Raw genomic sequence first — 26,686 nt, 5'->3', positions numbered from 1 at the left:
TTATCGTGGTAGGTCTAATGGACTCTTTACGCACTGAACTTCGGGACCAGAATTCAGTCGCGTGAGAACAATGGTTCATGTTGTGGACCGCATCCTGGACGGCCACTTCTCGTGCCGTCGATCATTGGGTTTCCGCAGAGCGCAACTGGGGCAAATGCCGGGCTTTTTAAAGCGGGAGCTCCCGCACGGTACCGGACGGAGGGGACGGGGGGTAAATTCAAGATGGAACGACTTGGTCATTTTATTTCCAGGCCGAGTCATCTGATCATCGTGAATGTTCAGTAAGAGTTTTAGCAACGGGGCATTTCTTTAGCAGGAAGGTTCCATTTTCAGGTTCTTGGCTTGAAATGAACCTTCCAACTCTGGCACCAATGTCCGGGCGACCCACTGAATTGCCTTGATGTTGAATACGAGCATCCCGCGTCGTATCTATTAAGTCCCTTACTTAAAGAACGCGGCATCGCAAAGTCAGGAAAAAGTCTAACAACAATAATCCGGTCGATCTCTCATCCTCAAGATGCTGTTGTTCGGCGCCTTGATGCTCCTCGGTTTAGCAAGTCAGGCTGTGGCGCATCCTGCTCAAGCAACACGGCAACTCAGCAAGAGAACGCAGCTACTCAACAGCTATCGTTTCAACACAGTGTCTTCTTACATCGCAGTTGATGGTGCGACCTTCCCCGAGCCGAAAGCTACCACCGAAAGAAGACACAAACGCGCTGATTACATTGAAATTGCGACGCTCAAACTCCGAGAAACTGTACCCCAAGCCGAATTTCGGCTGGTGGACGACTCCTACGTTGGAAGCAACGGCGTGGCGCATGTGCATTTTCAACAAACCGTGGATGGCATTGACGTGGACAATGCACAATTTAATGTGAATGTTCGTTCTCCTCATCTATCATATCTGAATTAGGTGGTTAAGTTGTCATCTTGCGACAGATCTTGGGAGATGGAACCGTTCTATCGTTTGGCAGCTCTTTCTCCGAACACGCTCCAGAGATACCGAGCATTTCCAAGATAACCGGCCCCTCCACCACTCCCCTTGGAGCATTTCAGACAGCAGTTCAGCTTCTTGATCTTCCGATCACAGGTGTCGCGGCATCTACAGCAGAATCTATAGATGACGACGGCACATATGTCATAAGAGGTGTCGGGGGCGCTGTGACCAATCCATTGGTAAAGTTGGCATACGTTCAAGTCAACGGTTCCGTTGCGCTGGCATGGAGAGTTGAGACCGACATTGGGACTAACTGGCTCCACACGTACATTGATGCCACAACTGGTAAAGACATCAGCGGTGTGGTTGACTACACAAATACGGCTACGTATGAGGTCTAGTGAGTAAATATTCTGACTCGGTTAGTCTTCCCTGGACTAATCGGCTCTCAGTCCGTGGGGGGCCATGAGCCCAGATGAATCAACGAGGCAATCCGTTGCCAACCCGGAAGACACGGCTACTTCGCCCTTTGGCTGGCATTCCGATAATACTCAAGAATACACAATACTCCACGGCAACAACGCCTTCGTCACCATTTCATCAGGCAACAACCCCAGCTCTCCTTCCCTGCTATTTTCGTACCCCTACTCGCCAGCCACGACGGATCCAGCATCATACGTAGAGGCATCGGCCACCCAGGGATTCTACATCGTGAACAAATTCCATGATATCCTCTACAAGCTGGGCTTTGACGAAGATGCTGGAAATTTTCAAGCAAACAACAACGGCAAAGGTGGTGCTAGCGGTGACCCGCTCGAGCTTATTGTGCAAGCATCAGGAGGCTCAGCGCAGATCTACGTGCCAGCTGATGGAAGGAGTCCTCGCTTGTCAATGGGTGTATGGTCGGGTACACCTCGGCGCGACAGCATGTTCGATGCGACAATTCTTTTGCACGAGTACATGCACGGAGTTACAGGGCGTCTTGTGGGTGGTCCGGCTACCTCGGGTTGTCTTTCCGACATGAACGGGCTTTCAATCAACGAGGGATACTCTGACTTCGTACCTACCCTCTTGCGCGTCAAGGAGGGTGATACTAGGAGCATGGATTACACAATCGCAGATTGGGCAACCGGTCAGCCTATTGGGCTAAGGTCTCACTATGTCTCGACCAGTCTGGAGACGACGCCGCTGACATATTCGTCTTTGAACGATCTGGTCAGCACGGGAGGCTTTGATTTGGCTACTGTTTGGGCTTCGGTGCTGTACGATGTTTTCTGGAACATGGTGGACACCTATGGAATTGGAGACGTGAGCACTGTCAGTTTTGACGCGAATGGTTTGCCGCAGGGAGCTCGGTATCTGCTGTTGAAGCTCATTTTGGACAGCGAAGCTTTGATGCCATGCAGCGCGCATCATCTCCAAGCTCGAGACGCGCTCTTGGAAGCGGACCAGGTTCTGACTGGGGGCGCAAACAAGTGTTCTATTTGGAAAGGCTTTGCTAGGAGAGGCTTTGGCCAGGATGCTGTCTACGGTTCTGGAACGAGGGGCCGAGTTGATGGGTTCGCTGTGCCGTCAGATTGCTAGGTTCCTTTGATTCCCGACCTGGGGCGTTCATACAGGGTCTTGGACATAATTCGGTCGCTAGTATCGCAAAATGATTATTCCTTATCCTCATGGAGTTTCTCATTGTTATTGTAATACCCCAGCAAGGCCTTCAAATCATATCGACCGAGCTGGATGAGTCACGCCGCTGATGAAGTCCACATCCACGGCCCCAATTGACCACCGGAACGGAAAGGTCGCTGCAGCTAAGCACCGTTCGACCCTCCTAATCGCATCCTCCGGCTTTAAACGTATTCCCGCGCCTCGGCAGACCAGACTACAAAACTCGAGTCTTACCGCTTCCAGGCCCAATGATTTGTGTTTGCACTTGCTCACTCTCGAGCTGACGGAAACTTAGCCTATGATGGCTTCTGAAATTCGAATTCGTCTCGCTAAGTCTTCGGACGCTGACGCAATCGGCAAGGTTCACAATGAGGCCCTCAACCAGTTCCACGAGTTTTACCAAGCCTTTTATGAGCATCCGATCGAGCAGATAATCCTAGTAAACACAAGGAGCGTGGTGCAAACCCCCAAAAACCAATTCTACGTAGCGGTAGATGAGTCGGACACTGTGGTCGGTTTCATCAGGTACCACGTCGTGGATGCGACGGGGCCAAGCGATGCAACCACAACGGTGGAAGCGCACGAAACTCCCGCAGTCACAACTCCAGCTTCAAATCTGTTCGCCGTCAAGGACCACATGAAGGAGCTATGGGAACGCTTTGGTCACCCTAGAGAGGACGAGATGGATGTGTGCTATGAGAAGGCTGTGGACGGGAGAAAGCACAACTGTAAGACCCCTTGAGAGCCTGGATCAACAGCTGCCCTAGCTTCGAGATCATGGAATTTGATGAAAGTTGCTGATGTTTGGGTTTTTCTAGATATTAAGCATATCATGGTTGACCCAAAATATCAGCGGAAGGGTATCGGGGCCAAGCTTTTGCGAACGGTGACTGATATCAGTGATGCTGAGAGAGTTCCAACTTTCCTTGTGGCATCAGCAGAAGGCTATGGTCTCTACAAGAGGCTTGGGTTTGAGGATCTAGAAACTTGGACAATTGACAACGGACGCTGGGCGAAGGAGATAGTCCAGCATGAACATGAACTTGGTCTCACTGGGAATGAGACGCTGATTGAACGGTTCGCCGGCACACAAGAGGTTGAAAAGTACATGATGAGGTGGGAGACGAGGGAATGATCATGAGGAACTTGGGACAGGGCAAACCCAAAGTGGGCCCTGAGGCAGACCCCTTGCCGCAGGAGGCCTTACTTGATCAAGGCTCTTGCACTCGGGGAGCGAAAAGCCTTCGCCGCCCGGGTCATCCAATGAGCGCGGAGTTTGCTGTTATCGACGGTGAGCCCCGAGCCTTATTCAGATATTAGTCGAATAAACTCATGAGGAGCCAAATTCTCGTAGAGACCAGATTCACCCGCGCGTCGGTCATAACTGAGTCAATGCTGCGGCTCTCAAATCAAGCATTTGATCAACAAGGTTAACATGAAGTCGCAATATCCAACGGCGCCAGATTTGCACTGTAACGGCATTGCAAAGTGGCATCCATCAATCGGCAATCTCCATATAAGCCGGTAGTTGGACAACTAGGGATGAGATGTCGGGGACGTCATCGACAGGAGTGGGCTATGAACGCAAAGCGCATTCATCTAGGTTACCTCCACTTTCTCTTGTACCGAAAGTTAGGTCAGCCTCAAAAACTTACTTGGACATGCACCTGTCAGTGCCAGATCTATCCGATATACGAGCAGCGGGTAGCGCGACGCACAGCACGGAAACGACTGCAACCGCTTTTCTAGAATTTTCGAATTGAATGAAATAAGACATGCGGAGCCCGCACGATTATCGATTAAACGTAAAATGAGGCTCTTTTGTTCTGATAAACATCGTGATTGCATAAGATAGATTATTGACAACCTTAAGAGGGCCACGTTGTGAACGATTTAAACACCTGATCTCGGGCCGAACCGTGCATGTTGACAACACCGAATACCAGGGGGCATTCGGGGACGAAGGCCACCAGAGACATAGCGTCATGCAGGAATGACTCGACTTGACACCGAACAGCAACTATCTCAGAGAAAGGGTTGCGTTCTTATTGATCGACGTCGAGTTCATCTGATCCGATCTCAGGGGACATACGCCGCGATTCGGCTTCCTGCCGACTTTGCTGGGCTATCCGGCGGAGCCGAGCGCGGACGATATTGGTGATCCTTTTGGGTGATGCTATGAAACAGCCCGTGGTCTCCGTGCCTCGAGCAGAACTCCAGAACGACACAATATGCAGACGGGCGGTTTACTGTCAAAATTCCTTTGGCCTCCCACCACCATGGACATCTCCTGGGTGGCTGCTGGTGAACCTGCCAAGGTTTTCGTGACAGACGAGCTAGCAAGTGTGCAGAGGGTCAGACATAAGGCTGCATTCGTCAATTATACTATTATTGATCCCCAGTTTGACGGTTTCCGATGTTTGAGTTGTGGTGTGAAGCATTCATTACATGGGCGAGTTTAGAGTGCATGTTTTAGGGGTATTTGGAAAATGGCAAAGCTAGGGCTACCCTGAAGACTTCAGCAAAGATAAGCACCTATTCTTCATTGTGGGACTGTTTCCTCGCCTGGAACTCAACCTTTGCCCATTCATCGGCGTACTTTTCATGATCGCAAGTTGGCCGATAGGCTGTGGTAGGAGAAACTCACGCTCTGGGTTTGCGGCCTGGGCTTCATCACGATGCTCATTTCTAGCCAACGGTTACAGTGACACAGACATCGCGGGGCTGCCGATCGGCATTCATATTTCCCATAACGTTCGTCTGCCGACCCGGTGTCTAATACCTAGATATGCCGTAAGATTAAACATGACCAGAGCTGCCCGCAGGAACGCCCTACAAACGGCTGTGCGCGTCTCAACAAACATGCAAGAGAAGACATCGAACGCTGCATAGAAGCAACGGAGCTATCCTACGCACGACGTCACCCTCACATTGACCAAGATGATTGCTGATCCAGATCATAAAGTTCTCTGTGCGCGGTGTTCGTACTCGTCATACGTGACCGTCGAAATTTCGGACCAAGTGAAAAGCCTCTCGCTCTACATGAGATTGGCCGCCCACCGGCTTAAGCAACTTTGAAAGAAAACCGGCTTGTCAATTTCGAAGTGAATGATGAGACTGGACGAACGGCTTTTCACTCAAGGAATGTCCGTGTAGGTAGCCATCCCGACAATCGACCATAGGTCCCAGCGCCAATCACCATCGCCGCCGGTGGACTACCACGCTTTGGTCCAAACATCTGAGCCGGGTCCACCTCGAAAAGACTTGCCCAAGTCAGAAAGAGCCTCACCCAGGAGCCGTGACCGGATGTTCGTGATCATTGCGGAAGGTTCGGGTTCGCTGATAGACATGAACGCCCACACGGAGCATCCGGGTCTCGGTTTGCACTCCCTGATTGAGTTATGGTGCAATTGCGGAGCCCCGAAAGCCTTTCATGAATTGACTTGAGACGATTGAAACTCACGTCACCGAGGAACCGGCGACATGCTTTGACAGCAAACGGTCGGTACAGGTGTGGTTCGTTACGATAATTTCCAAGTTACTTCCTACGAGCAATGTGGTATAAAATCATTGCGAATATCCTGTCCATATCACTTCTTTTTTTCTCTCATCATCACACACTTCACTCTTCACTGCATCATCTACTACTTCACACTTCACTTCAATCATCTATTCTCCTTCCTATTCGACACTCGACCTTTCGACACTAACTTCTCATCTCTTCAAAATGAAGTTCCTCAACTCTATCATTGCCTTGTCGGCCCTGGCGGTCAGCATCAACGCTCTTCCTGTCTCTGTCTCCAACGATGAAGATAACACTTTCACGTAAGCAATCACATCTTCCTTTCCGTTCTATCGACATGAGTCTTACCTATCTACACAGTGATATGGCGATCTCCGATCTCTCCGGCCGCCAAGTCCCGCCCCCTTCGGCTCTGACTCCGGCTCCTCAACCCGAAGATGAGAACGAGATGGACGAGTGGGAAGAGGAGGCCTTTGAGGAAGATGACGTCGAGGACGATGGCGAGGTCGACGCTCAAGGCAAGAAGAAGAAGAAGAAGGGCAAGAAGGGCAAGAAGGGAAAGAAGGGCAAGAAGGGTAAGAAGGGCAAGAAGCCCGCTGAGGCTGAGCAGCCCGATGCCGTGGCCCCACCTCCGGCTGCCGGAGCCGCCCCGGTCCCCGCTGCGGGTGTCGCTCCGGCTCCTGCCGCTGGCGCCGCTGCCGGTGCTCCTAAGCCTGCTGCTCCCGTTCCGAACGCTACTGCCCCCGGAGCTGCCCCGGCAGCCACCACTCCCGCCGCACCCAAGGCTCCCGCGCCGAAGCCTGCCGGACCTGCAGCCCCCGCTGCTCCCGCCGCACCTGGTGCTCCTGCGCCTGCGCCTGCCGCTCCCAAACCCGCCGCCCCCAAGCGAGCTGTGGCTTTCGCCGCCTAATTCGAAAACTTTCTCTTACACTAAGAGCGTTGGCGTTTGGAGAGCAGGAGCTGGGAGCTAGGAGCTAAATTGTACTGGAGGAAGAGGGTTAATGGTTGCTGGTTTCAACACTGGGATTCTAGAGGTCTTTCTTTATCTGGATCTTGTATTTCCATAGTCAGTATCATGCGGTGTTTGACACGGCGCTGATACGCATTTAATGTAAAAACTTTCCTTGTTTCTTATAAAACACGACCCTTTGCGTGACCATCAAGATGATTGAAGTGTTTGGCACGAATAGGAATTGGGCTTTTAGCCCTCCGAACTTTCTACCAGAACATTAGTGTCGATGAGCTGGCCAAATTGGACTTTACTACAATATGATGTTGTTGAAACAAAGCCATACCCAACCCCAGATGCCGGGCAATTCGTATTATTAGAGGTTTTGTTAACACCAGCAGTAATCTCTGGTATCAGACTGACTCAGTTTCAATGCCTAATCGGGCGTCTGTAGAGCCTAGACTTTCTGGTCTTTATTTGCATTGGGAAAATCCGATTGTCCAAACTCAGCAACACGGGTGTCATGGCTTCCTCAAATGCTACTCACAACCACAGCAACCTAGCTCGGGAAGAGACGGGATGGCGTAACCAAGAACAGCAGTCGGCACCCCATTGAAGCCCCTCGCCATGCCGACTTGAATTGCTACCACGGCAGCATCGACCAATAACACCCCTGACGTGCCATGCGATCCAACTCCAACATGGCCAACATTGCCAACAAAAGCCATGGCCAACCACCCATACTCCAACGCGGCTGCCGTCCGCGGCACGAAAGCTAATTTGACGAAAGTTTTCATGTAACAGTCGTGGTTTTGCAGCAGTCGTATCTGCCGACCCCTCCTCTCCAAGAACGACGTCGCCGCGCTAGTCGATGGCAGCTTAATCCCCGCCATGTTGCATCCAGAAAAGTCGATCAACCCTGGCAGGCGCTCGTCTCGTGGTGTCCCCAATCACACGGCACGTACTGCAAAGTGCCATTGCTCATCATTAAGCTTTGGAGTGTTCCCCGCAGGAGCAGAGCTCGGATCATTACCTATCGTCTGGATCACTTCAGTGGTTATAATAAAGGCTCGAGCCATGTCCGTGAACTTGCAGATGCGTGTGAGGAATGTGACACGTTTACGCTGTTTCTTGATCGCAATTCCTCAATTATCGTGATCTCATCATCGTCAAAATGTCTTACAACGAGTCTTCGAGGATGGGGCGCGATAGGGAGATGAAGATTCGCATGGCCCAAGAGGCCCAGGCGGTTATCGAGTACGAGGAGGATCCCCATCGCGCAGCTTTGGAGGACAATCCAGCAGAAGCGCGCGTGAGCATCAAGACTTGGATCGCAATCTTCGTAAGAACCCTCAAATTTCATTTTTGAGTCTCCCGCTGACAGGCCATCCTTTGCAGTCTATGGCCTTCTCCTTCGGCCCAGCTGTCGGACTCGCTTTCCTCGCAGTTGCATCGATCGTTGTCCCAGTCACCAACGAGCTCGGTGGGCAGGAATCTCTGGCCTGGGTTGTGGGATCATGGTCTCTTTCGACGGCGTGTTCATTTTCCCTCGCTGGACCGCTCAGCGACGTCTTCGGCCGCAGACTGCTGGTCCTCGGCGGCCAGGCGACTGTCGCCGTCGGATGCATCGTCGCAGCCACGGCCAACAACATCTCTAGTCTCATCGCAGCCGAGACTCTCATCGGTATCGGCACAGGCTTCGTCTTTGTCTCGTACGCCGGTGTCCCCGAAATGCTCCCAAACAAGTGGCGATCCCTTGGCCTAGGCATATTAGAGTCTGGCATCGCGGTTCCCTGGTGAGTCCGAACATATGACCCTTTTCCTGTTGTCGTTCCCGTCTTCCGCGTCGCATAGTTCGAACGTTTTCCCTGAGTCAGAAACTCTGTTTCGATTCCTGGAAATGTTCGGCACCCAGTTCTGGTGGCCGACCTGAAAAAAGGCGACGTGCCGACCGAACACCACACCCTCTTTGCCGTGAACTTGGAGAATCCCCGCACGGCGCTACTGCCAGTCTTACTGCCGATGAAAGCCAAGATGGAAGCACGCTGACCGTTCTGGAAACCATCCAGGGGCATCCTCTCCGTCCTCCTCGGCAATGCTCTGCTGAAGTATGCATCATGGCGTTGGATCTTCTACCTGGGCATCATCATCGAGGTCCTCGGTTTGATCGGCACCGCATTTTCCTACCATCCCACTGCCAGGCCGCGGGGAGACTATGACAAGACTCGCCTGCAGCAGCTTCGCGATGTCGATTGGATTGGGCTGTTCCTGTTCACCACAGGTCTGGCGGTGGCCCTCATCGGCTTGACATGGGGCGGCACACCTGCATACCCGTGGAATAGTGCCGGTGCGATTGCTCCCATCGTCGTCGGCTTTGGAGTCTTGGCCTTTGGCTTTTGGTACGACTTCAAGATTGCCGCTCACCCGATGTTCCCCTTGAAGCTGTTTGTTATGTTCCGCCAATACTCCGTGTTGCTGGTTGTTCTCTTTGTCTCTGGGATGAACTTCCACGCTATGTCAGCGCTACTACCCCAAGGGACCCTATACATGTTTACCCCAGATGGCATTCAGATTGGAGTGTTGTCGCTCCCCAATACCTTGATGATTGGCTTCACTGGTGTGCTGGCACCCCTCATCGCTCACAAGGTTGGTTACATCAAGTGGCAGCTCGTCATTGGTATGGCGCTGCAGGCCCTTTTCATCGGCGCAAGCGCTGCGACTGTCTATCCGAACGAGAAGCTCGCATATGCCTTCGTCCCAGCATTCGGAGTTCCCATGTTCGTCTGGGTTACCATCCTCTCTTACGCCATCGCGAGTCTCCACGTCCCTCATTCGAACCTAGGTGTCGCCATGGGCTTGCTCGGCACTTTCAGATCCGGCGGAGGTGCAGTCGGTAACGCCATCTTCAACACCATCTTCCAGGAGAAGTTCCGTGAGTTTGCAGGCGAAGAAATTGCTGCCGCCGCCATCAGCAACGGACTTAACCCGGCAGACCTTGGAATCATCATCCCGGCATCGATTGAGTATAACCTGGGCAACCCGCGAGCGCTGCTCAATGTTCCAAGCATTACGCCAGAGATCCAGGAAGCACTCAAGGTGGCCGTTCGCACCGCGGCGGGACACGCCTTCAAAATCGTCTTTTACATTACCATCCCTTTCAGTGTGGTCGCGTTACTTTGTTCCCTGTTCGTCGAGGACCCCACCGTCTACATGACTAACCACATCCAATCTGCCATGGACCAAGATCAGATGGGCCCGAAACGCGGGAAGATGATGCCAAGCCCTGAAGGCCAGGGTATTGAGTTCGACAATGTCAGGACAATCCATGTGGAGGAACACATTGGAAAGAGTTGAGCTACAGAGACATGAAGGTGGCGGTCAACGTGCTTTGATGTTGTCATTCAAGAAGAAGCCTGACCTGTCTCTCAGGACATGGATCGATGGGCTGCATGTAGATCATGAGTGCCTTTGCAACGCATATAATAATAGTGAATCGAGCCCTTGCATTGTATGACGATAGATTGTGCGAACTACAAGGCTGGCAGTCTGCGGTGAGAAGTCTCTGGGGATGGTCGCGTGGGTGACGGATGGTGAAGTCGATGCACGCAGACGAGACCGGCCGCCATCAGGATAGTTCGTGGTGTCAACTTTTTTGATAGAACGAGAGTTATGTACAAAAGACCCGGCCTTGGTTCGCCACTCATTATCTTCATTCCCGGCAGATCTTACAAACTCCTGGCACCAAGTTCATATGGTCGACCACTTGGCTCCCGTCTCCAAGCAGTATCGAAGGGTATAAAGACCGATTTAAATGCCTTGAACCTTCTTGTTGCTCCATTTCCAACCCATTCCTGTGTCATTACCCCCACTCCTCCGCCTATCATCTTTATCGTCTCGCCGTGTCGTCTAACTGTGCTGGCCCATTGCCCCCTTGGGTATGACCGGAGTCTAGTTCGTAGCGGGTCTCGGATGTGGGGGCTTCGTAGATAGGGTTGTGACCGGCCTCGGCGGCGTGAGCATGGGGCTGAAGATGTCCAAGAGTCTTGGCTTCCTGGCCGTAGTAGCCGTTGTGAGGTGTGTTGGGAGAAGGAGATGAGGCGACGGTCGAGTTGACGGTGCCGGGACTGAGCTTCGCCATGCCGGGCTGGTCTCCTCCCAGTTCGGGGTGATCGCTTTGAGGGACAGCGGCGCCCTTGGAGGCTTTCCTACGACGCCACCAGAAGAAAAGTGCGGCGCCGATGAGGGCGACTGCGGCGAGGGAGACACCCACTCCAATGCCAGCGGCAGCACCGGATGATAGACCTCCGGCTGATGAGTCTGCTTCAGAGGTGGAGGTAGCGGCCGCACCCCAGCCGGATCCAGTTGCGGTGGCTGTCCCAGTTGCAGCAGTATTTGTACCGGTCGCCGTTGCGGATGCTACGGGAGTGGTCTACGAAAGTCAGCATCGCAGTAAAACTCATGCTCATCTAGAGTTGTACTCACTCCCGCGCTGTAGATGGTCGAGTAGGCGCCATCGTCAACAGGGCGTTCACTTGTCATGACCCAATGCTGGGCAACCTGTTTTCCAGAAACACCATCGCTTCCTTCGATTTCGCTGGACATAAAAAGGTTGGATCCTGGGTGGACATCCAGCACGTAATTTGAGCCGTTGCCCACATTGGTGAACTTGTATGAGCCATCACCTGAGCGTATTCTGTCAGCTGGTCACTCTTCAATTCAATTTTCACAAAGCCCAAGCTTACCCCATTCGCTGATATCCCATTGCTGAGACTCGTCTGAATCCGTTCTCCTCAGACAACCGATGGTCCTGCTAGGATGCACCTCGTCCTCCTTATAGCACACCGAAAGCTGTTGTCCGACACCTGAGGTGTTCAACCTCGCGAGATAGCGTCCTTCTACATCTCCGAAAGGTTGAAATTGCCATGCTTGCGCAGTCTTTGCGAAAACTCGAAGACCTGCATTCGTAGTTTGCAAGTTATTGTTGATCGGCGCCGATACATTCGTGACTCGCGTCTCCGACACCTGGTACCACGCGTTCGCGTCCAACTTTGCGGCCACCATTTTCAACTGCTAATCTGTCGGCGCTCGTGATTATCGTGAAGTTGAGATAGCCCCTCGTTGCTGCAGCTCAGCTGATCAAAATAGCCCCGAGTTCTGGTCGGCGATATCGTCGGTAAGCCCACTGCCAGAATGCAGATTTTCGAGATCGTTCGATGCGACAGGTCGATCAATCAAGGACAGACCGGAAGGAATTCACTGGAAAGAAAGACAGTGGAATGCGGAAGGGGGATAGAAGGATCAAAAGGACGAAGAACCAGGCAAACGTGACAGGGGTCTTAGTCGAAAGTGCCGACCCCAATCTTAAAGGTGAGCAGCCATGCGCGGCAAGGGGTGAGATGGGCTACGCCACATCGGGCTGCAGCCTTTGGAGGAGCGGGATGGGCTTGAATGTGGAGGGACAGGCACAGCTTAGCAGCCTTTAGCTTCACCGTCGTGGGCTGAGACTGGCTGTTTGACACTCAGCCCCTTAACGCCTCCCGCTCATCTTCTGAAGGATCATCGCCAAGTGAGGTGGCTTCGCAGCAGCGCGATGCTGTATCATTGGTCGACGGAGAGCTAGGTACAACGCTGTGGCAGCATGCCGCAAACCCATGAGGAAAAGAACATCATTCCGCATGGCAAGTACACCAAGCTCACCAAAGTTCCGTTGAGGTGAGACAGAACAAGACTGGACGCTGGACATCAACTGCGTGACTGCCACAGGCCGTGAGACCGAGGGCCCCATTTCACAGAATCCTTCGACCCACACCTCTACCGGCAGCGCTTGGCAGATCTGGGCGTCATTCTAATGTGGGTTGACTGGGCTTCAAGAAGCAAGGATTTACGCGATGCCTGTGATGGAGACGGAGTAGTCCACGGCGTTAGTGGATGACAAACACAGAAAATCGAACATCTCCAGCCTCAGCGGTAAGCCCCAAGAAACGCGCGAGGCCACGACCGACGCAAAACTCAGAATCCTTCGCCTGGAGTCAAACTTTTAGAGCTTAGTCTCTGTGACTGAGCAGCACAGCAGCAATCACCTCACTCGGCAAAATAGAAAGACGCCAAGGGATTGAAACAAAACTCTTGACCACACAGCGCGAGGGCGGTGGCCGCCACTCGAAAATTAGAAGCGGGAGACCACAGACCGGGAAAGCTAAACACCTAATTAGTGGGCGCGGTAATGAAAGTAAGCGCTAGCAACTCAGCCCTGTCCATTTTTGGGGGCCGCAACTCTGTTGCCCAAGCAGACGCCAGAGGATGCCCTTCTTATTCGTCATTCTCATCACATTGCATTGATCGCTCTGGGGGCAGAGCGAGCGTCGGCCGCCTGTTCCCCGGTCATGGTCAGTCTGCTCGGACTTGACTATCCGATGAACACTCTTGGCCATGCCTGAATGAAAAGGAAAACAGGAGGGACCGCGGAGGGGATTTTCGGGGCACTCAATGATACTAGATAGTGGCACCAAAGCTTGCAATTCCACGTGTTTGCGTCTGCCTCTCAAGTTGACATGAAGAGCCGGCCCTACCAGGGGAGACGGATAGAAGGGCCGTTATTCGCATGGGCACAACAGACATTCGCATGCGCTTGTGTCGTCCCTCGTGCCCTCGTGACCTATTCACCTAGTGTTACCTAGAGCCCAGTAGCGTGACAGGGTGGGAACGTTTGAAGAAGAAAAGTGGTCTTCTAGCCACCCCCGAGAATTCACAACAGGCATTAATGCGAAGGCAGGGCACTGTGATTTCGTTGTGTGAAGATGACAGTATGATTGTTGAGTGCGCGTTTCTTAAAGTTGTAGTGATTGAGTAAGCTGAGGGTGATACTGGCTTGAGCGGCAACAGTTAGTATGTGCATGCTGTCTTCTGTATTCCATCAACCTTCGGTAGCTTTCGGTATTTATCGAGGTTTTTCTGATTATTGAAATGTGAATATCACTCTCCAGACGGTGTCGACCATGCCAGACAACGACTTCGATTAGGTCCGTCGCGCATTCAGCTGCAGTGGGGATCATAATTACAGAGAGTACTGAACATCCATCCGGCTTTCCGTTTTATTACCGGCCTGCAACAGCACCAGTCTTCTACATTTTGAGCCTATGCTCCACTGCGACAGCACCAGTCTCGCTCTCTTGCTGACGCCCTAATCTCTCACGTTGTATGTTCACAGTAAGATTGAGATTTGTCGCCGACAAATCAATGATCAGGCTGATCATCGGCTACATCGGTTGCCTTTACGGCATTGAAGGATTCTGATTCAGTGCCACATATGCCAGACAATGCTTCCCGTCGCTTATTCCACGGGTCTTTTAGCACGTTGAGAGTACTGGCAGCAATGGAATACATCAGCGTCGCTTATACGCCTGCTAACAACGGCGCTACAGGCGCACGCCGCCCTACTACTCAACGATGAATCAACACGAGCTGCCTGTTCTGGTAATCGATTGCGCGCGCTCACCGGCGTCCGGAACGCCTGTTAAATTCTACTCTGACCCTCACGTCTCAGCAACATTTCTCTCGACCATGTCCTTGGCTTCTTGGCCTGTTCCATCACCGTCTGGTCTCACTCGCATCACCCTCATGTCCGACTGCGACGAGTAGTTGCTCGACACAAGCGTAATGGACAAGTCCTACCCAGTTGGCTTTGGCCTGGCCGACGAGCCCAGACAAGCCCATCAACCTTGCCCCCGGAAGACGAATGCGATCAGGATTGCCGCTATCGCATCTGGGCTCATTCTGTATTTCTCGTTTCCGTCCTTCATCTCGCTCAGCGACAGGCCGCCAAGTTTGCCATCCTCACCATTGGCTGATCCAGAGTTTGATTGGCTCCAGGTGCGTCTGACATTGAGAACCCACATTCAGCTGAGGTGCGAGTCCGAACTGGATGATGACATCCAATCGCTTTTTAGATTGTGCCCCAGGAGCAATTCATCTACCATCCCTGCTTCGGCGGTTATCAATGCGCCCGTCTGTCGGTCCCAATTAACTGGAATGACACCGCGAACCCGGCGAGGGCGGCTGTCGCCGTGATCAAGGTCCCGGCAAAGGTGCCCGTCACGGACCCCCGCTACGGCGGCGCCATCGTCTTGAATCCCGGCGGCCCCGGAAACTCCGGCGTCGGTCAAGTGCTCCGCAAAGGGCGCCACATGCAGACTATTGTGGATGCGGCACATCCCGCTTCTACTCCGGATGGTTTCTCAGATGGCAAATATTTCGATATCATTGGGTTTGATGCTCGTGCTGTTAACAATACCACGCCTCATCTGACGTGCTTCCCAACCAAGCAGTCCGAGTCAAATTTCCTGGCACGGCAGCCAAGCGATTTTCTCTTCGGAGTCTCTGACACCTATGTCGACCTTGCCTGGGCAAACTACCGTGCCTTTGGCGAAAGTTGTGCTACTCGACGAGGCGACGAGCCAAACATGGCTGAGTTCGCCAACACTGCCCAGGTTGTCGAAGATATCGTTGCCATGATTGAACGACATGCCGAATGGCGAGAGGTTGAGGCTCAGCGTATCATCAGCTCATATGACGTCTCCAACTTTTCAAAGTCAGATCGTGAGCGAATTCTAGATACAACACGCTGGCAGAAGGGGGTAGAGAAACTGAACTACTGGGGTGTGTCATACGGCACCATCCTTGGACAGACGTTCTCAGTGATGCACCCCGACCGCGTATCCCGGGTGTTGATAGATGGGGTTGTAGACCCTGACGACTACTATTCCGCAAAGTGGCTGAAGAACCTGCAAGATACTGACCAGATCCTCCAACGATGGGCAAGCTACTGCAACCAGGCACCGGAAGCTTGCCCTCTCGCGTCTCCTCATACTCCGCCAAGTATCATCAACGCGCGACTGGCCCGCCTAGCGAATTCTTTGCTTGAAGAGCCCATTCCAGTTGCCGGCACCGCTGAGCATGGCCCCACTGTCATCGACTACCCTGATATCATGCAACTCTTTGCCGACTCTGTGTACGACCAAAAGCTTGTTGAACCCTATTTTGAGCTATTCAGTGACCTTCTGGATCGCAACGGAACCTCAGCAGCTGCTCTTAAGATGGAAGGGGACCTGATCCCCTTATCTCTCAATGCTGACTGCATCAAGGATGGGTCGTACTCCGCCGCTTGTGTGAGAGACCAGGGGCCTAGTGGATTCTTTGCAGCCATTGCCTGTGGCGATGGCCCGGACCTACGAAACACGAGCAAGGCAGAATTTCGAGAATATTTCAAGGAACTTCGGGACCAGAGCGATGTTTTAGGAGCATCCTGGAGCGGACACCGCATGCTCTGTATAAACTGGAAAGCAAGACCAGCTTGGAGAGTTGAAGGTACGTACGCCATCGAGATGTCTTGCCTCCTGGAGCGTTTCTCTGACTCAACGGTAGGCCCGTGGACGGCGAATACCTCATACCCACTTCTTATAATTGGCAACACGTATGATCCCGTAACGCCACTAAGAAAGTAAGACGTCCGTCGATGTGTCTTTACCCCGTGATGGTGCTAACTCCTGTCCAAGCGCTCATCGAGTATCCACCTTGTTCCCCGGATCGGTTGTTCTCCACCAAAACACGGAAGGCCACGGCTTGCATGCCTCCCCGTCGATTTGTACCGGTAAGGCTGTTCGGGCATACTTCCAAGACGGGACTCTCCCGGAGATCGACACGGTCTGTGAGCCCGAATACCGGGCGTGGATTGGATGTGTGAACCCTGATGGTTGCGATGCCAGAAGTGACGAAGATCAGGCTCTGTGGGAGGCGTTGAGTGGAATCAACCAAAATTACCGGTAGTTCTGCCAACAATAAAACGCATGGTCAATGCTACTTTGAAATCACGGAAACCTGAATCGTTGCGTGCAAAAGGGTAATTGCGTCCTTGAGCTCAAAGTAGACTCGTAATCAACTCTGCGCCGCAACCGGAAAGGGGCTGAGCCGTTATGCCGAGCATGCCAGCGAGAAAGAGCCCTTGATCAAGGGCAAACTCAAAAATCAACCCGCTACTCTGTAAAAGGCATTCTTCGAGACCACGGCGGAATTTGAGTTGTTAATCGTGGAGCCAAGCCTCAGTGGCAGGAGCACACTCTGGTCAAGACCGCACATGAGTAGGATGGTCGAAGCCACAAGTCCCACATGGGCACTTTGGTGGTGCCCAACGGTAGCGGTATTTGTGTACGGCAGGACGGCAGGGCGGACGGGACGTTTTTGCTCCCGCCGCCTTGCGACTCGGTGGTCGCGAGTCGTTGTAGCAAAGGGCGGTATCCAAACAGCCGCGATCGCCCCTTTGTCATGCCTCAGCCTTCCACGTGAGATTTCTGACTCTGAAATTCCCTTGCCAAAGCCTCGGAGCACAATCATTCGGATGACCGGAGCTCCCTGTATTTTCGCAGCTTTGACGGTCCAAAACGAGGATAACTAGTTTCGCGGTCTTCCTGCCCTATGAAGATTTCCTGGTGTCGATCAGTGGAGAGCTCTCGAGATGCCGAACTGAAGTGGAACATCGCGGAGGAGGCCCCGGGCGATCATCGGTGCCCAAGAGGGGCTGGGGAGCATGTGATTAGACATTTGTCTCACATTCTCGTTAAGCATTTCACTTCTTCAGCATGATTTTCTATTCTTTTAACGACATGGACATATCTCACGACAAGGCGAGGGAGTAAGACATTCCCAGCTTGTCAATGTCCTGACAGAACCTTCCAAGCCGTCGCCTTGATTAGCTGTCACCTAACGTCTGACATTCCTAGAGCTTCTTGATCCTGCAAAATTTGAGCGATCTTTATGCGGCGCCATCTCAATCGGGGCTCGATCGTCCCTTTAGCTCACGCAGGGTCATGACGGGACGGTGTCGGTACAGGTGAATGGCGTCCACTAGCGCCTCCTCCAACTGAAATAGCTCCGTGACTTTGACTCAAGTTAGACAAGCCCACGAATTGCCCACCCCGCTATTACGGAATCGTGATACAACGTAGAAGTCTGTGAAATCTCCTTTCCCGTGACGCCTTCACTTCTTTGTTCAGACTCTTCCTGAGACAGGTGAAGAAAAGCGGTTAGTCGCGCGGCGGTTAGTCGCGCGGCAGTTAGACCGCCAGTTTCGAAGCGTCAAACACGATGCGCTCGTCCGCCATATTGATACAGACAAGCGTGGTGGGTTTGCCCCGGTGGGTTTAAGCTCTAGCGGCCGGTAGCGTTGCAGAAACACTTCTTCTGTTGTCTTGCCCTGATGCTTGAAGAAACAGGGGTTTCTTCGGGATCAAATATGTATCTGAGCCATCCATGAGATTGAGATAAAACTCGACAGAGACCTCATCCTGGTGTCTCTCTCCACCACGACTCTCCACCTCCAGATATCCACGGTGGTAGGTGTTCACCAGATACGAACTCGGCCTCCACAACCCCCCAGATTATGACGGAATTCGAAACGAGTGGACAACGACCTGAATATCGAACATTATGAGATTCCCACCGCTCGAAGTTGTCAAGTCATGGCCACCACCGAATCATATCGATCCTGAAGAGAGAGGGCCGGCCCTTCTCATCATCGAGAGTATCTCACTCAGCATCGCTCTCATCTGCCTGCTGCTCAGGCTGTATGTGAGAGTATTCATGATGCGGAAGAGTTGGTGGGACGATTGGCTCATGGTTGGCGCTGCTGTATGTGGACTGTTTGGCTCCACGCTTCAACGCTGACGTACAAGTACAGATTTTCTCAATATCTGTGACCGTGTGCGTCATTCTTGGTACGGGCCTTATGTAAAACATCTCTTAGACCGATGGCTGACACTTTTCAACACAGCCACCCAAGTATACGGATGGAACCTCCATATATGGGACACGACATTCGCCCAGCGTATACAGGGCCGTCAAGTAAGAAATGCAAGCCCAACGTATGAGTATGAATCCTAGTGCTGACAGCTCTTGCCCAGATTTCGATCGTGGGACAAACACTCTTCGTTTTTGCGTCTGGCCTCTCAAAGCTCTCTATCCTTACGAGCTACCTGAGAATAGCCCCTCTCGGGTCCACCTTCCAGCGAGTCACGCAAGTCACCATTGGTGCGGTACTTGCGCTGATTGTCATTTTTCTCATGGTCCTTTGGACACAATGCATGTGAGTGAAGTATCCTGGTCCATATTTGTTGGGGTCCAATCTAACATAATGACTTTCAGTCCCATCTGGCATTACTGGGATCTCACAGTCATGGACCGCAACTGTATGGCAGAATGGCCACCGCTGGCAGGACAAACCATCACAACCGTAATCACCGACATCATCGTCTACCTCCTTCCAATGCCCACACTCTTCCGATTGAGGCTTCCTGTCCTACAAAGAATCGTCTTGATTATACTCTTCAGTCTCGGCACAGTAGTTGTTGTGGCGGGTATCATGAGGACGTGGTGGACGTACTACGTCGAAGAGATGACATACGATGTCACATGGGACGGCTTCGAACTTTGGATCTGGACAGCGCTAGAGGCTAACCTGGCCATCATCTGCGGCTGCGTCCCGGTGCTTCGCCGCTTGCTGCCCTCGATGACGGAGAACGCCGAATCGAGTGCGGCCGACAGCACTTCTCCACCGACAATCGGGTCCGCGGAAAAGTGGCGTCGAAGACATCACGACGAAGAGCGTGATACGAGTGAGCACGAAATGCATCAGATCACTGTGCACTATTGCGCGGTAGTTGGGTCACCCACAATGCCTCAAGCAGTCCATAGTCCTGGCTGGTCGCCTATAAGGGACTCGTGGGTGAAGCAACAAGAGCCTCATCCTGGGAGGCGATGTCATTTATGATTGCGAAGAATTTCATGTTAATTACCAGCACATCTAATAATACTAAAAACCATTGGCTATGGGTGTTTTCCGATCTTCCAATCATCTTACGGTGGTAGCCCTTTCGCATCAGCTACTTACTATAGGCCTCTTTGAGACCTGTTCAAACTAAATAGGAGATAAAATTACTGCCTCAAGTGTGTAATCATCCTTTTGCTTCTCTTCAAACGAAACGAACGAGTTTGGTATTAAGCTGGTATTTAATTCCCCAAGCTTCCTGGCGATCACGGTACTTGCTACATTGAAGGAATAATTTTCATTTTAAAACTTCTTTTGAGTTCAGTTGTGTTCATTTTGCTCTGTAGCTGGACAGTGTTACGTGACCATTTTCTGACCCTCAATACGGGCTGCTTCTAACCTGCTCAGGATATGGAACCGTTCTGGTCTCCGAGCGTCCACTTCGGTTTGGCATCACCGCCGTTAGGACTGGCCAACCTTGCTGTCCCGCCAGTGGGCATCACACTTTTCGCGATTTCTCACGCTCACGCCATAAAGAAAGTTTGTAATTAAGTTGGCCTGCTGGGGGGCGTAGTATTATTCTCCACATTCGTGCCTTTATTTATTGAAGGTGTCTGTTCTCAATGCCTGTCCCCTTTCTTTGTTTGAATTCGTGTCTCTGTTTATTCTTGTGGAGTCGAGCTGCTCTCCAAAACATGCAAAATGGAATTGAGAAAACCCTTCGTCGACGAAATCTCCGGACTTTTGGAGACCTGCGAGGAGAGAACTACAGGCTCAGATCTTGATAAGGTGCCTGTGGCTTTGTGGAGCACGCTTCATCGATGTTCCTTTGAACAGTTACAAGAGATGCGGAATGGCCTGCAAGGGGTATTGAGTGGTAGTGACCAAGGGGATCTTTGGGATTGTTTCTCGAAATTTTCTGTCAGCTTCCCAGATGCATTTAGGAGAGCGCTGAGAGCATGCAAGTGTCCTCTTGAATCACTGAAAACTTTGTACTAATTGTATTTCTAGTCCAGAGGGGACATATTGAAGACTAGGAGGAAGACGAAGAGGGCAGTGACGGCAACGACGACAACGACAGCAGTGATAGGATGGACAACGACGACAGCGAAGACGAGACAAATGAAGATGAAGATGACGAAGATGAGAATGATGGTGAAAGTTGCCGTGATCTGCTTCCAGCGAGGAAGAGTACTCATGCTACTGGGCCGAAGGTCCGCCGTAATCACACTGTGATGAAGAATGTGAGTCTTTCGTGCTTGACACCAACGACACGACTCGGAACCTAATCTGCATAGACGCCCGGCTCCGGGAGTACTGGTGCGAAGGGCGGCTTGCCCTGGAGCCCGTGGGCGGGCCATACCAGGAGAACACCTCTGGCCATGCCGAAGCAGGTAGGGAACACGCTCCTCTTACAACTACAACCACGCCATCATCAAGTGGACAGGAGGAACCTGAGGTAAAGAGACTCAAGGTCGACGCAGGGGGTTTGTGGTGCCAGAAAATACGCTTCCACTGGATGAGGCAGATCCAGAGCTTGAATATGAGGGAGATGGACAACATGGATCTCTATACGGATCCTTGTACTCTACTCCCGGTTCACCTTCCGATGCCTTACGGCCCTCCTGATGGGAAGATCACCATTATCAAGGCGGAGCACAAGCTCGATCTACCCGAACCGGACATCCTGATGCTGCAGTTTCTCCTGATCACAGGCTGGGCCTTGGCCGCAGGGCGGGAGCTGAAGCACTTCAATTTCGACTGGGATTGGGATAAGGACCGTTTCTGGGAAGCTCGCCGCAAAAGGTCAGCCAAGAAGAAATTGGAAGCTAGGCAGCGCGAGATGCGGGAGACGACAGAGACAATGACAGAGATGACGGACGGTGATCTCGGTACAAAGAGCTACCTCGAGACATTGGACGACAAGTCATCGACGATTGACGACATTTATGAACTCCTCCAATCCTGCTTAAAGGAGATCAATCGGAACGAGGCAGGATTCCACGCATCTCTGTGGTGTATCCTTTACCAAACGAACTCTGACAAGCTTGGTGAAGCATGCGACGAGCTGCGAGAGCTCTGGCGTGGTAAAGATACAAAGGAAATCTCACTTTACATGGGATATTTTGAAGAAGCCTCCATTGCCTTCGAACGATCGCTTCACATCTGTAAGCAGCCTGTTGCCTGGTGGCTGAATCATGCTAATGAGCTTTACAGTTCATAAGAGACATGACCTGTACGAAAGTCTCAATGGGGATGAGAAGAAGAAACGCTGTAGCCCCAACGTGGTACGGGATGTAAGTGTGGTCTCCCATCTCTTCGTTTCCTGTCTCCTCTTCCCCAGGCCTCATCTCCCATTTCCGTCTCCTACATCCCGCTCCGCCCCCACTTCCGTCTGTTCCTGTACTCCTTATCCCTTGCTCTGGGTCTATCTCAGTGGCTAAACCCTCTTATCCTTTACTGACGCTATTATTCCACAGGCCCTGAACCGCGACGACAGGAAGTGCGTCCTACTTGGAACGGCGGACCCGAAGGCTTGCCACATAGTCCCCTTCGCAATAAAAACATTCTTGTCAGAGTTAACCCGCATTCCAGACTTGTTTCCAGCGGATCTCTTGGATAGAGTCCACAATAAGCTACAGTCCGATAACAACATTCTCGGCACAACTCGCAACGTCCTCTCCATGAATACCCAAATGCGCCAGTACTGGGAAAACGGCCGCTTCTCTTTGGAGCCCTGGGGTGAATCTTATCAAGAGACGACAGAAAGACGTCGGACAGGCACTGGCGGTTTGTGGTGCCAGGAAGTACGCTTCCACTGGATGAGACAGACCAATGTCAACATGCAAGAGAAGTGGGGCGGGAAAGGCCAGAACCTCCGCGATTTGCTTCCCCCGCACCTCGGCAGATACGACCACTGGAGCGTCAAGACGGGTAGGTTGATTCAAGACGGTGAAGTGATCGCCATCAAATCCGAGAACCGACTTGACCTCCCCGACCCCGACTTTCTGCAGGTTCAGCACCGTCTCATTTCGGCTTGGTCGATAGCAGCAGGGGTCGAGCCGAAGAACTTCATATTTGAGAACGAGCATCCAGACCACCGGTAGGTAGCAGAGCTTGGAGAGGGTGAAATTTACGAAACATAGCATTTTGAAGGAAATCTCTTCAGTTGATTTATCTGACGTCCTGAATTCCTACCGGTATTTGCCATCAACGGGGTATCTTCAATGTCTTCATGCCCTTCTGATCTCGCGGTCATCCTCGACCTCGGGTGCTTTGCTCGCCGCGCCCTCAGCCTTCATTCCGTCGCACCCAAACACCTTTCCTGCTGTCTCTTCGGCCTTGCCGTACCCCTGTGCCGAGGCGTCGCGCTGCTGGCCCGCAGCTTTCATCGTGGACGCAGCGTGCGCCTTATCCTGCTCGCCCGAGGATTGCCAGGCGTGGGAGCCCGTGATGTTGCCAATGGCAGCCTTCGAAGATGTCAGTATCTGGCGACGGAATGATGTCACTTTGCGCAAATGGGAGGCTTCCTACCTCGGCGGCGCCTTTGATGTACTCGGCGTGGCCAGCGACGAGGCCGGGCTGTTGGTTGTTGTTGTTGTTGTTATCAGATGACATTTTGGTTTATTGTTGAGACTATTATTCAATCGAACTCGGTGAATTTGACTTGAGAAATTCTTAATACGAAGGCTACTTTGTTTACCTTTTGAATGATGTTGATGGTGATACATCGGTACAAGGGGGCTTGACCCAATGACGTCAAGACATCGACGTCATATTTCGGGGTGGCTGCATCATCGCATGATCTCCGCGCTACAGCTGAGCTACTGACAGCCGCCAGGCTAGAACTTTCATCGTACACAGACAATGGGCGGTGATGGTGTTCATCCCGTCGGGAATCACAGTTCGATCATGATGGATAACTCAAAGTATTGACAATGATGGATAACTCAAAGTATTGACAATGATGGATAACTCAAAATATTGACATGAAATCCTGCAGCGGATTTGCAGCGAACAAACTACTTTGAATACGAAAATCTAAGTGACGGGGGGTATCTCTCTCTAGACCTGCTCAGAGTGAGTGGCCTCTCTCATTCCATCCTTCTTGTCCTCCACAGCCGCAACGCGGTCCTCGAAGCGCACACCAGCACTGCGGCTGCGCCAGGCAGGGATGTCTGAGTCGAAGAGCACATCGATCTCTTCCAGCGTCTTGCCGGCGGTCTCGGGGTACGTGAAGAAGATGTGGAACGTCATGGCGAAACAGAAGGTGCCGAAAATCATGTAAGTCTTCCATTGGATGTTGGTGAAGGCCGGCGGGACGAAGAAGGCGAGGGCAAGGTTGAAGGCCCAGTTGGAGGCCGCGGCCAGGCCGACACCCGTGGCGCGGTACTTGAGAGGGAAGACCTCGGCGGCGTAGATCCAACCGATGGGCGCCCAGGTGAGACCGTAGACGCCGACGAAGATGTAGCAAAGGGCAATGACGGCCTTGGCCGGAGGGCCTTGAATGGACCACTTGAGGATGTCGTTGCCGTCGACGGAGTCGACTGCGTGACCGTACGAGGCCATGACGGCGCCGGTAGTGAAGTGGATGATGCAGCAGATGATCGCACCGCCGATGAGGAGGGGTCGGCGGCCGAGGCGGTCGATGATGGGGAGGATGGCGCCGGTCGTGACGAGGAAGATTACATATTGGATGATCGAGGAGGTGAGGGCGACGTTACCGCTCTGCGAAATTGTCAGTGAGGAGGATGCATTGATGAGAACGACAACCTACCATGCCAGCCATGTTGAAGATGTAAACGAGATAGTAGAGCATCACATTGCCTCCGAGCAGTTGTTGCCACACCTGCACCGAGCACCCGGCGAGAGTGCGCTTCCAGATCTTGGGACCGAAGAGTCCCAGAACGCCGATGTTCTTGGACTCGGCGGCGACACGGGCGGCGTCCTTGACCTCGTCCAACTCGGCGATAACGACGGGCGAATCGCGGTCACCGCCGCCATGCAAGTGGGCGAGAACCTCGTGGCACTCCTCCCAGCGGTCCTTCTGGCCCAGCCAACGGGGTGACTCGGGGAAGAAGAAGAGGGCGATGCCGAGGATGAGACCGGGGATGCCCTGGACGCCCCACGCGATGCGAAAGGCCTTGGGGTCGTTGGGCATGGAGACGACGCAGCCGTAGGAGATGAGGTACATGATGAGGATGCCCCATTCGATGCTCCACTGCTGGATTCCCACAATACGGCCTGCGGATGTGTGAGATTTCTTTGGCTTCAGAAGGGTTATGAGGCACGGATGACTTACCTCGGATGCGGGAGGGAGCGAGCTCAGCGAGGTACACGCAGCACTGAGAACTTGTAATGCCGATGGCGAGACCGCTGACGATGCGGCCGACGATGAGGTGGGCGACGTTCTGCGACGAGCATTGGAGGACGGCGCCGACGATCCAGATGACGGAGGCGATCTTGAGCGCGCCGCGGCGGCCCAAGGCGTCGGCGAGGAACCCGGCGACGAGGGCCCCGACGAGGGAGCCGCCGGACATGGAGGCGGTGATACCGCCCTGCATGGTCGAGGAGGGGTGGTTGAAGAACTCCATGTAGGCCTCGGATCCGATCCAGGCACTCATGGAGCTGATGTCGAAGCCGAAGAGCATGCCGCCGATGGTGCCGAAGGCGGCGAGGGCTAGAAGACGGGGCAGGTTAGTACGTGCCGAACGTGTAAATTGGGTTGAGGTGCTTACCGTAGATGTTCCATATGCGATACATGATGGGTGGTTTGCCTCTGTGAGGTCTTGAGAACGCGATGTAGTTCCTTTGTTGTCGAGGTGATCAGATGGACGGGAGAATGGCGCGATAAAACGCTGGCGAAGACTAGGCCCTGGATACTCAGACACGAGACAGAGCCACAGGTGTGTGAGAAGGGGGACGGATGGTTATATAGCCAACTGAAGATGTCCCGGTGTAATGGCACCGGTTGACCGACAAATATCACCGAGGAGCCAAATCAACAAGCCCGACAGCACAGTCCCGGGAGCCAGTTTTCTTAGTCGGCGTTTCTCTCTTTCTTTCCCACACATACCACACCCCTGCTCACCAGCATGTCGTTGGTTGTCGCACGCGGGCGGCGGTGGAGTCGGCATCAGGCGCAGACGGTATTAAGGCGGATGCGGTAAGGCATGGCCCGTCGCGCCATGGGGGATGAACAAAAGAGCCAGAGCCCCATTGTCTGAAGCCCATTTCGGGGAGCGGTAGAACGGGCTTAATCATCTGGTTTCTTTAAGCGCACGTATGAGAGGGCAGGATTGTGGGCGGGTCTGGGGCGCGAACGACGTCATGTACGGGCGAGAAAGCCAAGGACATGGCCTGGTCCGGCTTTTGAGGTTGGGGGTTTTGGTCTGGGGCGATTAACGCGTGGAGTCTGCCCTTTTTTTTTCTTGTTAGTGCTAATTTGTATTCTTACGCTGGAAAGATTCATGCGTCTGGGATGGAAGTGAGCTACGAATGGCCATAGTTTCCAGGGGCAAACAGCGAGAATTCTAGACAAAATTAAGAAAGTCAAGAGTCCTCCAAATGCCTCTGTTGTTTTCTCTGCGTGTTGCCATGTAAAGTGTGTAGAGTGGAGCGTGAGGGGAAAAGATGAGGCCGGGGTGATGGAGAGGGGAAATGCTTGGGGGAATAGTGGACGGACTTGGGGAAAATTGGGGAACACGAGAAACAGAACTTCGGACAATGTCAATAACAAGAGGCCAAATGGCGGCCTTTGCGGCCAAGACTCTACCTGACATGCTTGATCCGAGCCAG

At 52.8% G+C, this 26,686-nt stretch overlaps 8 protein-coding genes across 8 annotated transcripts; 5 read left to right on the top strand and 3 right to left on the bottom strand.

Moving 5' to 3' along the window:
- Positions 1-517: 517 nt before the first annotated feature.
- GCG54_00001402 (Extracellular metalloproteinase MEP) lies at positions 518-3,737 on the top strand (the record flags this gene model as incomplete). The annotated part of the gene is made up of 5 exons (XM_045401518.1): positions 518-880; positions 1,183-1,337; positions 1,390-2,245; positions 2,898-3,330; positions 3,421-3,737. The coding sequence occupies 5 exons, from the start codon at positions 518-520 to the stop codon at positions 3,735-3,737; spliced, it is 2,124 nt and encodes a 707-aa protein (XP_045258520.1).
- A 2,592-nt stretch (positions 3,738-6,329) lies between these two features.
- GCG54_00001401 (uncharacterized protein) lies at positions 6,330-7,035 on the top strand (the record flags this gene model as incomplete). Its single annotated transcript, XM_045401517.1, has 2 exons — positions 6,330-6,427; positions 6,486-7,035. The coding sequence occupies 2 exons, from the start codon at positions 6,330-6,332 to the stop codon at positions 7,033-7,035; spliced, it is 648 nt and encodes a 215-aa protein (XP_045258519.1).
- Positions 7,036-8,248: 1,213 nt separating this feature from the next.
- Positions 8,249-10,428, top strand: GCG54_00001400 (MFS-type transporter; the record flags this gene model as incomplete). The annotated part of the gene is made up of 3 exons (XM_045401516.1): positions 8,249-8,416; positions 8,473-8,870; positions 9,144-10,428. The coding sequence occupies 3 exons, from the start codon at positions 8,249-8,251 to the stop codon at positions 10,426-10,428; spliced, it is 1,851 nt and encodes a 616-aa protein (XP_045258518.1).
- A 532-nt stretch (positions 10,429-10,960) lies between these two features.
- Positions 10,961-12,135, bottom strand: GCG54_00001399 (uncharacterized protein; the record flags this gene model as incomplete). The annotated part of the gene is made up of 3 exons (XM_045401515.1): positions 10,961-11,503; positions 11,557-11,756; positions 11,817-12,135. The coding sequence occupies 3 exons, from the start codon at positions 12,133-12,135 to the stop codon at positions 10,961-10,963; spliced, it is 1,062 nt and encodes a 353-aa protein (XP_045258517.1).
- Positions 12,136-14,730: 2,595 nt separating this feature from the next.
- Positions 14,731-16,896, top strand: GCG54_00001398 (Carboxylesterase A; the record flags this gene model as incomplete). The annotated part of the gene is made up of 4 exons (XM_045401514.1): positions 14,731-14,943; positions 15,021-16,437; positions 16,495-16,570; positions 16,626-16,896. The coding sequence occupies 4 exons, from the start codon at positions 14,731-14,733 to the stop codon at positions 16,894-16,896; spliced, it is 1,977 nt and encodes a 658-aa protein (XP_045258516.1).
- A 1,656-nt stretch (positions 16,897-18,552) lies between these two features.
- On the top strand, positions 18,553-22,995 carry GCG54_00001397 (uncharacterized protein; the record flags this gene model as incomplete). The annotated part of the gene is made up of 10 exons (XM_045401513.1): positions 18,553-18,753; positions 18,803-18,839; positions 18,896-18,966; positions 19,026-19,207; positions 19,267-19,777; positions 20,926-21,132; positions 21,187-21,282; positions 21,336-22,056; positions 22,106-22,185; positions 22,369-22,995. 10 exons carry the CDS (start codon positions 18,553-18,555, stop codon positions 22,993-22,995), a joined length of 2,733 nt encoding a protein of 910 aa, XP_045258515.1.
- A 126-nt stretch (positions 22,996-23,121) lies between these two features.
- GCG54_00001396 (uncharacterized protein) lies at positions 23,122-23,506 on the bottom strand (the record flags this gene model as incomplete). The annotated part of the gene is made up of 2 exons (XM_045401512.1): positions 23,122-23,358; positions 23,423-23,506. 2 exons carry the CDS (start codon positions 23,504-23,506, stop codon positions 23,122-23,124), a joined length of 321 nt encoding a protein of 106 aa, XP_045258514.1.
- Positions 23,507-23,953: 447 nt separating this feature from the next.
- GCG54_00001395 (High-affinity glucose transporter) lies at positions 23,954-25,651 on the bottom strand (the record flags this gene model as incomplete). The annotated part of the gene is made up of 4 exons (XM_045401511.1): positions 23,954-24,616; positions 24,666-25,132; positions 25,191-25,568; positions 25,627-25,651. 4 exons carry the CDS (start codon positions 25,649-25,651, stop codon positions 23,954-23,956), a joined length of 1,533 nt encoding a protein of 510 aa, XP_045258513.1.
- Between the last annotated feature and the right edge of the window lie 1,035 nt (positions 25,652-26,686).

This window comes from Colletotrichum gloeosporioides (genome assembly GCF_011800055.1).
Source record: "Colletotrichum gloeosporioides strain Lc1 chromosome Unknown consensus_85, whole genome shotgun sequence".
NCBI classification, from domain to species: domain Eukaryota; kingdom Fungi; phylum Ascomycota; class Sordariomycetes; order Glomerellales; family Glomerellaceae; genus Colletotrichum; species Colletotrichum gloeosporioides.
Note: the sequence above shows the minus strand (reverse complement) of the source record. Positions and strands in the feature narration are given on the sequence as shown.